General features: G+C 37.0%; 1 protein-coding gene across 1 annotated transcript; it reads right to left on the reverse strand.

Moving 5' to 3' along the window:
- Window positions 1-6,214: 6,214 nt before the first annotated feature.
- Window positions 6,215-7,454, reverse strand: LOC140853727 (protein SRC2 homolog). The gene has a single exon (XM_073248604.1). The coding sequence runs from the start codon at window positions 7,211-7,213 to the stop codon at window positions 6,533-6,535; it is 681 nt and encodes a 226-aa protein (XP_073104705.1). The 5' UTR covers window positions 7,214-7,454; the 3' UTR covers window positions 6,215-6,532.
- Window positions 7,455-15,756: the final 8,302 nt, after the last annotated feature.

The following is a 15,756-nucleotide window of genomic DNA, read 5'->3' on the forward strand; positions in this document are numbered from 1 at the left end:
GGTGGTGCAAGGTGGAATCTTAGTCTTACTAGGATTCAATCTATGACTTATTCAAATTTAGTTTCTCAAATCAAATCAAACTAAAATCAAATCAATTCAATTAAAATAGATCTTAATTAAATTAATAATCTAATTTAATCAGATTAAATTAGATTTAAATCTGATTTAATTTTTTAATCGAATTAAAAATTAGGTTGACCCAAGTTTTAATTGAACTAGGACTAATTTTTTTTTGCACTTGGCTTATCCAATAAATCAATTGGACTTGATCCAATCAAGCTCAAACTAAATATAATTAAATCATATTCAATTAGACTTAATCTTAGCCCATTGGTTTAATCAAATTAAGTTAATTAACAATCGAATTGCTAATCGATCCTCCTACAATACTTGCACTAGGTTAAATATCAATCGTATTGATCGTTTAACCCTAGAACAATTTTTAATCATTGATCAACCATCTGAGCGGATCGTGAACTCTAATATGTGTGACCTTATAGGTTCGAACCTAAGTCGGTAGCATAGAAATAAATTTTTATATCAATCGAAGTGACCATCTAGCAATGGTATCCGACGGTCGGATAGGTTGAATGTGTAGAACAAAATCCTTAGAATCTATGTGGATATAGTTTTCATATAATTCATCCCCTTGAACAAAATGCTCATAGAACACCTCAGAGTTTAACTATCAACTCTGATCAGGTTGTCCATATTGTATTTCAAAATATCAAATCCATCTGATAGATTATCCTGATCAAGATTTTGCTAAATTGAAATACAGCGACTCATTCTTTTCCAACTCTTAGAATGGTCAATCCCATCTTGATCACACTCCGACTTCGCAAGTACTTGACTGTGCCCAGAAATCTTTCGTTACTGAATTAAAAATTCAGTTAGTCCAGTACCAAAGCATCGTGAATAGCTTGCAAGTCACTGAAGTGATCTCAGATCTAAGGGACACTTATACCTATATCCCATCAGAGATATTCTCGACAGTAGAATGCTCTGAAGTTGGTCACGTTCAATAATGATGTACCCTTACATCTCACCTGTATGTCATATCAGTGTCTCCACACTCTTTGATTAAGAGGACAACCAACCTATATGACCTACAGCGATCTATGCTCGATAGAAGCTGTCGTCCTTATTAACAGCCTATCATTTGGTCGTGAATAGTTTTAAGGACTAATCGATAAATTTTTTCTTTATCGAACCTAAATAGTCCTAAGAACTTCATCACAATAATGGAGTTTATTAGAAAATGAAAACTTATGATAAAATTATCAAAAATATATTTTATTTATTAACAAATTAATTACAATACAAGGTTGCTCAACCGTCAACAGGTTGATGATTGGCTTTTGAGACATATTTTTCAACACACACTTTGATTTTATTGATCTCCACTAGAAGTATTTGTAGATTACAAGGCCAGCTATTAAAGCAATTACAAAAAAAAAGAACATCTTGATTATATACTCAATAAGGCCAAAGAATCAAAAGTAGAATTGCTAAATAAAGAGAAATAAAAAATAGGTGTGTAGGCTAAATATGAATATATGTTGACTTAACATAGAGAGAAAATAAATAAGAGTATATGCCAAAAGTAGAGTGATGAGGTGGAATGAATATGTGCTGACAACTGGTATCAGAGCCAAGGCTCTAGAGTTAAGAGAATGGCCCAAGGCATGCTCCCATTCCTAGTTCCTCGGCTCACCAAAGATAACTTCGAGGATTGGTGTATTCAAATGAAGGTATTGTTGGACTCTCTAGATGCTTGAAAGATTGTGGAGAAAGGCTATACCGAGCCCGAAGATGAAGCCACCCTAACTCAAGTTCAAGAGAATAGCTTGAGAGAAGAAAGGAAGAAGGACAAGAAGGTCCTCTTCTACATTTACCAAGGTATGGATGAATCTTCATTTAAGAAGATCTCATGTGCTACCACCTCGAAACAAACTTTGGAGATTCTTCAACAATCCTACAAAGGAGAAGAAGCAGTGAAAAAGGTGCATCTCCAAACACTTTGAGGTGAGTTTGAAATTTTGCACATGAAAGCCTCAGAATCAATATTAGATTATTTCTCAAGAGTTTTAACTATTGTTAATCAACTCAAGAGAAATAGTGATAGCATGGATGATTCTCGGGTGGTTGAGAAAATACTTCGTTCTTTAGATCCAAAATTGGATTATGTGGTTGTAGCCATAAAAAAATCAAAAGATATAAATATCATGAGTGTTGATCAACTCATAGGATCACTACAAGCCCATGAAAAAAGAATCAAGAAGAAAAAGGAGTCAGTGGAACAACATCTACAAACAAAGCTCAATCTAAATAATGGCAACCAAAGAAGCCATGGAAGAGGTGGTAGACGAGGCTGTGGACGAGGAAGATATGATCAGGCCAAGGGTGATGAAAGAAGTCAAAACCCACAATCTACAAGAGGTCGTGGAAGAGAAAGCTACTCAAGGTTCAGTAGAAGAGGAAGGTATGATCAATCTCAAGTCAAATATTATAATTGCAATAAGTTTGGCCATTATGCTTCAAGTTGCAAAAATCAAGTCCAAGAAAAGGCCAACTATGTTGAAGAGAAAGAAGAAGCAGAGAATACTTTATTTTTGGCCTACAAGAGTGAGAAAAAAGGAGAAAAAGACTTATGGTATCTCGACACTAGGGCGAGCAATCATATGTGTGGGGACAAAAAAATGTTCATGGAGCTTAATGAGTCAATAAATAGCAATGTCACATTTGGAGACTCCACCAAAATTTCAGTAAAAGAAAAATGTATGATTTTTATTCGACTCAAGAATGGAAGTCATCAGTTTATCTCTAATGTTTACTATGTACCTGATATGAAGAGTAATATATTAAGTTTAGGTCAACTATTGAAAAAGGGCTATGATATTCATCTTAAAAATGATGGCCTTTCTATAAGAGATCAAAAAAGTATCTTAATTGCCAAAGTTTTCATGACAAGTAATAGGATGTTCAAGTTGAACATCCAAAATGATATAGCAAAATGTCTAAAGGCATGCATAAAGCACCCATCTTGGCTTTGGCACTTAAGGTATGGACATCTTAATTTTGATAGCCTAAGCTTGTTATCAAATAAGAATATAATAAGAGACCTACCTTCAATAGATCATCCTGATCAACTATGTGAATGATGTCTTCTTGAAAAGCAGCATAGAAAAAGCTTTCCAAAAAAGGCCACCTTAAGAGCAAAGAAGCCTCTAGAATTGATTCACACTGATATTTGCGGGCCTATTAAACCAACATCCTTTGGAGGTGGTAGATATTTTCTTTTCTTTATCAATGATTTCAGTAGAAAAATATGGATATATTTCATGAAAGAAAAATCAGAAGCTATTAGTATATTCAAAAAATTCAAGGCTTATGTTGAGAAGGAATGTGGCCGTTCCATTAAGGCCATAAGGATTGACAGAGGGGGTGAATTTACATCAAAGGAGTTCATTCAATACTGTGAAGATCATGGCATTCATCGTCTCTTGATTGTGCCTTATTCACCACAACAAAATGGTGTTGTGGAGAGAAAAAATAGGCACATTCTTGACATGGCCCATAGTATGATAAAAAGCAAGAAGATGCCTAAAGAGTTCTGGGTTGAAGCTATCAGCTACGCTGTCTACATCGTCAATCGGTGTCCTTCAAGAAGCTTATGGAATAAAACTCCACAAGAAGCATGGAGCAGAAGGAAGCATGGAGTCTGATACTTCAGAGTGTTCGGGAGCATTGCTTATGCACATATTCCTGAACAAAAAAGAGCCAAGCTAGATGATAGAAGTCAGAAGCTCATCTTTGTTGGCTATGATGCTCAATCGAAAGGCTACAGGCTCTACAATCTAAGCAATGATTGAGTCATCATTAGCAGAGATGTGGAGTTCGATGAAGAAGGCACATGAAATTGATTTTCTCACTTAGAAGGCCAAAGCATTTCTCATCCAATTGAAGAACAAGAGGAAGGTGAACATCAAAAAATAAATGAACCCACATCTCCACAATCACCGGCCTTAATCCAAGAGAAGTCATTATCACAAAAAAGCCTAAGGCAAAGGACCCTAAGAGTCAGGAGTCTTAAAGAAATTTATGAGATAACACAACCACTTGAAGATATAATATTATTTTGTCTCTTTGTCGATTATGAGCCAATAGGCTATGAAGAAGCCATGCAAAGCAAGAAGTGGAAGCAAGCTATGGATAAAGAGATCAAGGTCATAGAAAAAAATTATACATGAGAGCTGACAACACTTTCACAAGGCAAGAAGGCAATAGGAGTAAAGTAGATCTACAAAGTAAAGAAGAATGTGAAGGAAAAAATTGAGAACTTCAAAGCTAGACTGATTGTAAAAGGCTATAGTCAGAAAGCAAAAATCAACTATGATAAGGTATTTGCTCCCATTGCTCGCTTAGAAACTATTATATTATTTATTTCTCTTGCAGCACAATATAGATCGAGTATTTATCAAATGGATGTTAAGTTGGTCTTTTTAAATAATTTTTTTGAAGAAGAAGTTTATATTGAACAACCTGCCGACTATATTGTTAAAGGCCATGAGAAAAAAGTTCTTAAATTAAAAAGAGCTTTATATGGGCTAAAGTAAGCATCGAGGGCCTGGAATAGTAGAATAGACAAGTATTTTCAAGATAATGATTTTAACAAATGCCCTCATGAATATACTTTATATTCCAAAGTTAATGAAGATGGAGATTGTTGCTTATTTGCTTGTATGTGGATGATTTGATCCTTACAGAAAATAACTAAAGCATGATAGAAGATTTCAAGAAGGCGATGGCTAAAGAATTTGAGATGACAGACATTGGTCTCATGTCATACTATCTTGGAATAAAAGTGTGGCAAACAGAAGCTGGGATCTTTATTTCTCAATAAAATTATGCTAAGGAGATCCTCAAGAAATTCAAAATGGATATGTGCAAGCTGATCAACATGCCCGTAGAATATGGTATCAAGTTATCAAGAAAGTCACCTGGAGAAAAGATTGATCCTACTCTATTCAAGAGCCTTATTGGAAGTCTAAAGAACTTAACATGTATGAGACCAGATATTCTCTTTGAAGTTGGTCTTATCAGTCATTACATGAAAGAGCCGACTGATGTTCATACGAAAGTTGCCAAGAGAATTCTTCGCTATTTAAAAGATACGATCAACTTCGACCTACTCTATTCATCATCTAACAACTTCATGCTCTTTGGATATAGTGATAGCGATTGGGCCAGAGACTTGGATGATCGAAAGAGCACAAGCGGTTTCATATTCTATATGAAAAATACAGCATTCACATAGAGTTCTAAGAAGCAACCTATTGTGGCACTATCCACTTGCAGAGCTGAGTATGTAGCCGCTTCGTCTTGTATTTGTCATGCAATTTGGCTAAAGAATATGTTAAAAAAGATCAAATTAGTTCAAGAAGACCCAACAGAGATTTATATGGACAATAAGTCAGCACTGGCTCTAGCAAAGAACCCAGTCTTCCATGAAAGAAGTAATCACATCGACATAAGGTTCTATTTTATAAGAGAGCAAGTGGTAAATAAGGAGGTGCATCTTGAGTTCATAAGGTCGGATGACCAAGTTATTGACATCTTCACCAAGCCCCTCAAGTATGAAGTATTTTTCAAGTTGAGATGACTTCTTGGAATGACAAAATCAAGTTTAAGAGGGAGTGTTGAAAATTAAACTTGATTTAGGCTAAGTTTCAATAAAAAAACATTGGGCTTTGGATTTGTATAAGCCCAACTGCACTAAAGAAGATCCATAATATATAAAGATCTTCATATTTCTAGAAAGCTCTATAAATATCTATTGTTAGAAATATCTAGAATCATTTATCTTTGTTTAAAAATATTTTATCTTGATTCTAGAAATCTCTTTTTTCTTTTAAAATCTATGTATCTAGAAAGGTCCATGAGAGCTATAAATAGAGGACCTCTCCCTATTTGTACTATGCCAAGAAAAAATAATAACAAGTGTTTCTTTTTCAAGCCTCCACTCTTCTTCCTCCCGTGTTCTCTTCTTCTTCTTTCTAAAGTATATATTTCTCCGTAGCAACCAATTCTTCTTCCCAATTATAAATAGATTAAAGCTTTATCTTCCAATTAAGTTTCATTAGAGTTTTCCATATCCCAACAATCTGCTGCAAAAAGTGCTAAAAAGATTGAAGAGGTGGGCCAGAAACATAATAAACGCAGATGAGCTCAGAAGTGAAACGCGCAGTAAGGGGATTAAGACAATAGCTAGGTAGGAAGCTTTCTGAAAAACCAAGGCCAGAGTGATACATAAACTCAAGCCTTCTGAAGGTAGTTGGAATACACAATAATTATCATTATGACAAGATGCACCCCATACTGGTAGGTGAATAAGCATCCAGGTCAAGTGGACCAAGAACAGCCAAACTGAACATCTTAAAGGGAACACACATATTACTAGCTAGCAATCTATCATCGAAGCCGGCGTCGTCTCCCACATCGTCGGATGCCGTCTCCGAGATCGTAGCCCCTATGGCGTGGGAGGCCCCACCGAGCAAACCGTCGTCACAATATGCACCACGAACTCATTCTTCTTCGGCGGTTGCACCGCCGGCGCATAGAGGTATACCACCGGCGGGTACCCGTACGTGGCCTGGTGCGGCGGAGGCACGTACCCATGCGGCGGCGGCGGCGGGTATGGCTGCGCCCCGTAGGGCGGATGCGCCAGCACGGGCTGATCGGACGTGGGAACCCCCGAAGAATGCAGGGGGGCCGACGGCGGAGCCGGCGCGGGGCCGGTGATCTTCTTGCCGACCTTGTAGGAGAGGTTGAGGGTGCCTTTCGTCTTCCCGGAGGTGCACTTGCAGACCGGGTAGCTGACGGACTTGGGCTCGTTGCCGGCGGCGGCGTCGAGGAGCTCCGACAGGGGGATGCGAACCTCGCCGACGTCGCGGTCGTCGCCGAGGGCGCACTCGGCACGGAGGAGGATATGGAGGACCTGGCGCCCATTGTTGTCAGCGGGGATGTGGAAGCAGATGGTGGAGTTCCAGGTGGGGTTTCGGTCGCCCTTCCGATCGGAAGGCGTCTGCTGCCGCGACCCACGATCGCCGGAGAGCCACACTTCCGCGTAGACCTGCATCTTGGAAAACAAATGGACCTTCTGGAGGTCCTTGGCCGAGTTCAGGGTGACCTTCAGCTTGCTGCACGCCATGATTGAAGACGAGAGCGCTCAAAGAATTCGAGATGGAAGGCGATCAAAGGTTAAGATTTCAAAGGGATCGAAGGCGGTGATCGAGTGGAACCAAGGGGAAGCGGGGTATATAAGGTTCGTAGTGGACTTCGACCCTGTGTAACGAGATTAGGGGCTGTGGAGCACACCGAGCACCCAGGCATCCATGCTTTTGGAGGAATCGGGAATTAAAAGAAATTGTAGTCTACCGAAAAAAAAATCGTAGTCAATGGACCGTTCTTCCAGGCCGGCAAAAATATATAGCTTTAACAATCTTTCTTCGCGACACGTACATGATGCGTGGAGATTTTTCTGAACTGCTTCATGTAGGTTAAAAAAAACAACAAAGGAAAAATTTATACAGTACGTGGCGGCATTTTGTTTTTTCCTCTGCAACATATGACGGGAGAGTTTAGAGTTAGAGGGCTTCTAAACTCCCCCCATGTACAGTTAAAAGGAAAAAAACAAAGAAAAAGGTATACGGTGGTCGGGTGGCGGGATTCACCTCTTTCCTTTAGCAAGATATATGAGAATAGAACTCAATAAATTGACAATTTGTAGCCAAAGAAGAATCTTTCTATGGGGAATCTCCAAATCCTACAGAATATCATGCTTCTAACAAGATTAAGCTCTCGAAACCTCGAGGGACCAACTCACACCACCACAGCTTGCACGAAATCCCATATGCTTGAGGACTGGAACCTAGAAAACGCCTCCGATCCCCCTTAGGTGCTCTCCTTCCTACGGATCACTGAAATAGAGAAAGAAATGAAAAGAAAAAGAAGCGAAAAGAAAAAAAATGAATCAATCTATGTGGGAAAATATTTTATCTTTTATTTTTTTTCAATCTTTCTCTTATTTCATTGATTTTTTCTATATTTTTCCATAAAGATGGCAATTAAAACTAACTCACCGAATATCCGATCCGACCTGGTCCGAATGGGATGGATTTTATTCGATCTGATTGAAAGCTAGGATGGCCGTACGTGTTCTAGATAAAATACCTGAAGTGGATACGACTAATGATATGCCGCCCTGAATCCGATCCAATATATCCTCAATTAAATTACTCTTTCAAAGTTTCAATTATTTTATAATGTTTGCATGATGAGTTCTTTATTCGATTTAACTTGATCCGACTGAACCCTCTTTTCTACTCGATCCAACTCAACCCATACCATCTACTTGATCCGATCCGAGGTGGGTATAGGAATTGGCCAGCCGGCCCATTGCCATCCCTATTTTCCTTCAGTTTTGTCCGTTCCTAGGAGTCTCAATCAGGTGGTAGGCTTGGAGCGATCCAACAAGGAAGTTTAGACGATGAATAGGGTTTTGTGTTTATTGTTATATATAAGAGTTTAAAGGGTTTAAATATATTATTAATTAATTTATTGATGAAAGTAGTGATTAGGCCATCCAAAATTTGGAGTTCAAATCCTCTCATCCTCCTATCATATATCTATTTCTATAAAAAAATATAAAATATATATACAATCGGGTTCGGATAATAAGTACCCGAGGGGCAAGTCCCAAACTCATCCAAAATCTAAATGAGTTTTAACTTTAAACTTCAAATCCATTCCAAAGTCTATAACGTATCGCTAAACGGATCCTATTAGGGATCGGGATAAGTCAGGTTCTTGAAAAAATCCATCCAACTACTATCTCTAAGGCCATTGTAGAGTTAGATGTGGAATTGGTCTATTGCATTTTCGGGCCTATATGTTGTATTTTAACATGACTTTTTTTAAATTTTTTTAGATGAATTTTAAGAATTTATATCTAAACGTATAAAATATTTAGATTTATTATATGCATGTAAAAAAAATATTGAAAAATTAAAAAACTAAAGTTGATTATAGTAATTGGATGACATTAATTCGTCAGAAAAAGATTTTTTTGGATTTGTAAAATTAATTGTAGTATCTTATATTGAAACATATATAAATATTTTAATTTATTATATGTAGTCTAGAAAACATTCAAAGATCCTATATTGAAATGTGTATAAATATTTAAATTTATTATATATAGTTTGAAAATCATCCAAAGATCAACATAAATAAAGTTGATATTTTCGTTTGTATGAATTTATAATATATATATACACACATATATTTGATTTAGAAAATTGATAATTAGAAAACTAAATTTAAAATTATTTATTATATTTACTAATTGATTTTAAGATTTAATATTAATAATAAATAATTTATTCACAAGCTTGGTTTTGCTTGAGACATGGGTCAAATCGATTTATTATTGCACTAGATATTTGCTCAAAAAATTAATGGCCAAGTTTGGATTAGAATATATATAGAGTTCATTTATTTTTTTGAATTGGGTTCAAGTATATTGTTTGTTCAACTAAAGTTGGTCTAAGGTTGGGTTGGTAATATTTCAAGTATAAGATAATATTTTATTATATTCAATATCCTGCATATGTAAAAAAATTAAATTATTTAATTATTTTTAGTGGGTAAAATTTACTTGTAAGGTAAGTTTAAAATCAATTGGCATCTTCTATGGTGGGTGGTGTAAAGTATATTATAGTTGCAGGGTTGTGGTAAAGATTTATGATGATATTTTTGATACAATCAATACAGTAAAAATAATCAACCCTGTATCATGTCCTAAGTCGTGATGAGCATCTCAAGCTACGTAGATGAATTTTCTGCTTTGGCACGGGCTTCTTCACTGAGGAAGACATCCCCGACCCAACGTCTTCCATCTGCCCCCTAGGAAGAAGGGTTCTTCTGAGCTATCATTTCAAGCCAGCATGACCACCTTGGAGCTTACCTTTCCTTTGTCTAGGATGAAAGGGATGCATGTTTCCTCATTCCAATCTTCTGGTTCTATGCTAGGTGACCCGAGAGTTGCCTGTGATTTAATTAGCTGGTTTCTTCTTCCAGTCGATGTGAAAAAGTTGGCAGAGGGAGAGCTAAGCTTTCAGTAAGAGGATGTCTTTAACTCTTATATTTGGGTTACGATTTTTATTATGAGTCATTCACTTTGTCGTTTCATTTGGTCATCAGATTTCTTATTTATAATAGTTGGGGCATTATCATCTATCTTTTTGAAAAGCAACTAAGTTGGTGAAGCTGGATGCTACCAATGCTAAACATAGGGCTAAAGTTGTCGAGAGAGAAACTTACAAGAAAAGGAGATAGTCTATGTGGGAAATAAGAGAGCTTCAAAAGAGAGAGAGCCTGTGCTGAGACTTTCGTTGAGATAAAGCACCTAAAGGAGGTACGGGGAAGGGCCGAAGAAAGAGTTGCTTGGGAGAAGTCTCGATTAGTCGAGGCTTGTGCGACCTAAGGAGGAAAGCCTAACAAAGCTGATCTGAGGAGGCCGACCTAACAAAGTCGATCTAAGAAGACTGAGGTGGAAAGTCGATCTAAAGAGGCCAATCTGCTAAAGCCAACCTGAGGAGGCTGATCTAACAAAGCTGATCTGAGAAGACAGAGATGGAAAGCTGACCTAAGGAGGCCGACATTATAAAGCCGATTGGGGGAGGCCAAGATAACTAATCAAACTCTTTTGCGGGACCTGAAGGTAAGATTGGATTAGATCGAAGAGAGCAAAAAGTTCTCATTCTAAGACAAGCTGAGCTAAAAATCTTAACCATTCAAGAAGTGAGGATAACCCCATAAGAGGACCATCGAAGCCCTAAAGCCATGTCGATCTGGACTAAAGACCTCCAGCAACCAAGAGCAAATAGCTCCTCGTCCCAAGATGACCTAAGCTGGAAACTTGGACTGTTTGAAAAGCGAGGAGTAACCCCATAAGAGAACCCTCAGAGCCCCAAAATCATATCGATGCAGAGCGACCACCTCGAGCAACTAAGAGCGAAAAGCCCCTTATCCCAAGATAAGTTAAGCTAAAATTTTGACCATTCGAGAAGTGAGGATAACCTCATAAAAAGACTCTCAAAGCCCTAACATCACATCCAGGTTAAAGAGCTTGAGCAACCAAGAGTAAAAGGTCCCTTGTCTTAAGATGAGCTGAACTAAAAATCTTGACTATTCAAGAAGCGAAGAATAACTCCATAAGAGGACCCTTCGAGCCCTAAAGCTACATCAATCTAGACTGAAGATCTCGGATGATCAAAAAATGAGGGATAGCCCTATAAGAGAATCCTTAGAAAGCCCCTTATCCATCAGACGAGCTGATCTGAAAATCTTAGCCATCCGAGGGGCAAAGGGTAACCTCATAAGTGGATCTTTGGAAGCTCAAAACATCAGCAATATCAATCTAACCTAAAGTAGCTTTTCATCCTAAGACAACCTGAGCTATGGAACTAGTGGCAGAAAGAACCTTTAAGGGGATCCTTGAAAGCTTGGTGCATCAGCAATGCCGACCTGATCCAAGATCTTTGAAGGAATAATCACATAAAGATACTTAGAGCCACCTTGAGGATGAGCCAAGCTAAGAAATATGCTACATTTGAGAGACCGCCCAAAGGAGGTGCCTGAACACCTGAACCTATGCTATCTGACCTAAGAAAAGTTAGGTTAGTTATCCAAATGTGGCTTGCTTAAAGTAATGCTACAATCTCTATATGTCGGATGTCTGAATCAGGATTAGCGTTCACTACTACTTAAAGCTAACAAGACCATTCTGAAGGAACGGACTATAAGAAATATCTCTAAGATGAGTAAGACAATTTAATGCACAAGAATATACAGATAGCATAACAAAAAAGGATGTATTTTATTGATCAAAACAAAAGATTTGCTAAAGCTTCAGCATGATATGTGTCGCTCAGAGTTTTGAGAGAACTAATCTTATATACTTTCTCAATCTGATCTAAATTTAGCTCGAACTTGAGAGTAGGAGGTATATGATATGAGAAAAATCTTATCTTGATTGAAGCTGATGTACAGATAACCTTGGTTCGGTCTGACCATAATCCTGACCAATCCAAGGTATCTTCAAGACTGACCCAAGCTAATATTTCAGAAGGTATTATATTTAATCTTGTTGTCTAATTTATGTCTGCTAGAGAAATTTCAAAATCCACGTGACAACCTGCTATAAGCAAATAAGACGAGAAATAACAAACATATCTAGCCAAATAAGATAGGAGATGACAAGCATATCTCATCAAATAAGGTAGGAGATAATGAATGTATCACACCCAATGAGATAAGAAATAACGGTCTAATTCTCCTTCTTCCTCACAGCACTTTAATCTCTGCCTATGAATAGAGACCCATAAGAGATCCGAAAGATATGCAATCACTTCTTTCCCAACACTACTCTCCTTCTCATTTGTTTCCTAATTTTTTGACTTGAGCGTCGAAGGATCTCCATTGAAACCAATTCTAGTCAGAAACTTATTTTGTAGGTCAAGCCACTGCTGTCGAGTGCCAGCTATATCCCTTCTCCGATTGATCCAGCCTCCATCAAAAGACTCATGATAATAGTATCCAAAAAGGCCAAAGAATCTATCTTGTTATAGAGCAAACTAATTAAAACACCAAAACAATTAATTATATAAACTATCATAAGATTCCTTCCTAACCCTCCTCCATCACCACCTATCCAATTCCACTAAGTACTGAGTTGCAAGTATTAAACATTCTTTAGAATACATGCAAATCTTGAAGTATATGCATGATGGATAATGCACAATCAGAAATGGTAAATACAAGGGGTAATGTGGCGTGTTATCCATCATAGGATTTAGCATGGTCCATTGGACCTAGTCCAAGTAATAATTACACCTAGGAAGAGATAGATATAGGTAAAGTAGCGAAGGAGATGAGAACCTAATAAAAAAAAATAAAGGAGAAGAGAAGAGTGATGGAGAGTGGAGGTAGTGCATTCTAAGGTAGCTGAGTTTTGGTGACGAGAGCGAAGATTGACTACTACTATTCTAAGGGTGATTTTAAGAGGTACGAAAATAAGGAGAATAAAAAGAGACAAAGAATGGCAGCCATGGGAGTTGGCGGAGAGATGATGGTGGCAAAGGAGAGGACGATGGTGGTGATAGATGAGAGTGCACGGGTGGAGCATGCCATGATGTGGGTGCTTACCCATGTTATCAATAACATCAATGTCCTCATTCTCCTCCACATCTTTCCTCCCCATCACCAACTATCACCCCCATACCCTAGAGGCAGCATTGGCAAGGAGGTTGCCCGGCTTTGCTAACTCCCTCAATGCCTTCTACAAGGTGTGCAAGCCCACAGTTAACAGAGAATATTGTATTCATAGAGAGTAATTTGGTCTTATAGGGACCAAAAGTTAAACTCAAACTTGTAGACCGGATATTTTAAACTTGGTCAATAGGAATTAAAGATTAGGCTCTGTTTGGAATTGCTATTGGCAGTAGAGCTTTTAAAAATTTTGAAAGTAGAGCTTTTGAGAAGTAGAACTTTTGAAAGTAGAACTATTATGAAAAGCTATTTACTGTTTGGTAACCATATTGATAAAGTACTTTAAAAAAAGTAAAACAGTTTTTCAATATTAACCAAAAAGTATTTTTGGAAAAAGCCTTTTCCTAAGTAGATTTTTGAAGTTTTCTGACAAAACTAAAATAGCTTTCCGATATTTTTATCAAACATTACTGTATCATTCTAAAATGCTTTCTGAGAGTCAGAAAATGCTTTCTGACATGCTAAAAGCTTAGCCAAACAGAGTCTAATCCACAGTCTATAATTAAATCGATGGTTAATAAAAATTAAAGATTAAGCCACAGTCTATAATTGGATCGATCCTAAAACAACACCAACACCACCCTCCCCTACCCTCCAACAAACAAAAAGAAAAAAAATGATTTTTTTTTATTCCTTTGGTTCCAATGTGGTGCTTGCTCAGAGAGGTATAGCTAGAGAGAGAGGGAGAGGGAGAGGGGGTGGGTTGCAGGAGTTTTCTTTTTCTTTTTTTTTGTAAAGTATAAAATCTCATATAGTAGTATTTCCCATCATGTCAGAAGAACAGTTTTTCAAAAAGACAATGCTGTTATCAATTTAAAATATAGTTTATTCGGCATGGTCAGATTATGGCATTGCTTTGGTCCAAGCCTTCTCAAGTTTGTCCCACCTCTCGATACCTAATTTTCTTTACCTTATCTGCTTTGGTTCCTAAACCTTAAGAAGGCCGGGGATGTAAGTGATAGTCTCATTCATAAGCGATAGTTTTATACTAATTTAATTATATGCACTGTTCAAAAGTAATCAATTCCACTAGGCAGCATGTGTACCTGATCTAACCAATTAAGTTACTTCTTTTGGACAGGTTGATGCTGCGAAACTAAGACAAAAACTACAGACCATTGATACTATACAAAAAGAGCATGAGCTGCTTCAACGGCAGAAGTGTTGGCTTTGTTTACCAATTTGATGAGATTTGAGAGAAAATTGAAGTGGAGAATGAGATGAAAAATTAAGGGAGAATATAGATCTAGAGTTCTTTCTTTCTTTTTTGTCTTAGTACATAAGATCTTTTATGTGTGAGCCTACCACATCCTACAAAAATTCAAATATAAATACATAAACCACTATGACAACATGAGCCCAACTATATATGAGCCCATACATGAATCCAACATACAACTAAATCAAAACTTACATAATTTAAAAATTAAAAAGAACAAACATTATATTTTAACACTCTCCTTTAATGGTTGTTCTTGAATGCCCATGAGGTCTTTAAAGTAGATGAATTTCTCTTTAGGTAATGCCTTGGTAAAAATATCCGCCACTTGATTTTGAGTCCTTACATACTTCACTTCAACTTTTTTTTCTTCTACCACATCTCTTATAAAATGATATTTGATTTTGATGTGCTTGGTGCGGCTATGATAGATAGAATTTTTTATCATAGAGATGGTAGACTTGTTGTCACAAAGTAGTGTAGTGGCTTCTTCTTGCTTCTCACCTATATCTTCTAGTATTCTTCTCAACCAAATTATTTATTATACCACCAAGATAGTTGAGATATATTCAGCTTCTGCGGATGACAATGCCACAATATCTTACTTTTTTGATGCCCAAGATATGACACCGGATCTAAAATAAAATACATAGACCGATGTGCTCTTCATATCATCAATGCTTCCAGTCCAATCACTATCACAAAATCTAAATAACTTCACATGGTTATTTATGCTCCTTTCATACATGATGCCATAATCTTTGGTGTTTTTGATGTATCTTAAGACTCTTTTTGTCATCTCGAAGTGGATCTTGATTGATTTTTGCAAGAATCTAGAAAGTAAACTTGATGTAAATATTATATCTGATCTTGTAGTTGTGAGATATAATAAGCTTCCAACAATGCTTCTATATAGTGGTGCATTGGCTTCACCACTTTCATCTTTTTTTATGAACTTCTCATTGACCACCAAAGGTATTGCCATAACATTGTAATTCTCCATTTTAAACTTCTTGAGAATGCTTTCTACATACTTCTTTTGACAAATAAAAATATCATCTTCTCTTGGCTTGATTTTAATTTTTAAAAAGTAATAGAGTAAATTCATATCATTTATTTCTTATCTTCTCATCATATCATTT

Source organism: Elaeis guineensis, chromosome 14 (assembly GCF_000442705.2).
Source record: "Elaeis guineensis isolate ETL-2024a chromosome 14, EG11, whole genome shotgun sequence".
NCBI lineage: Eukaryota > Viridiplantae > Streptophyta > Magnoliopsida > Arecales > Arecaceae > Elaeis > Elaeis guineensis.

Coding starts and splice junctions, on each gene's coding strand:
- LOC140853727 (XM_073248604.1), bottom strand. CDS start 7,213: ATGGCGTGCAGCAAGCTGAAGGTCACCCTGAACTCGGCCAAGGACCTC.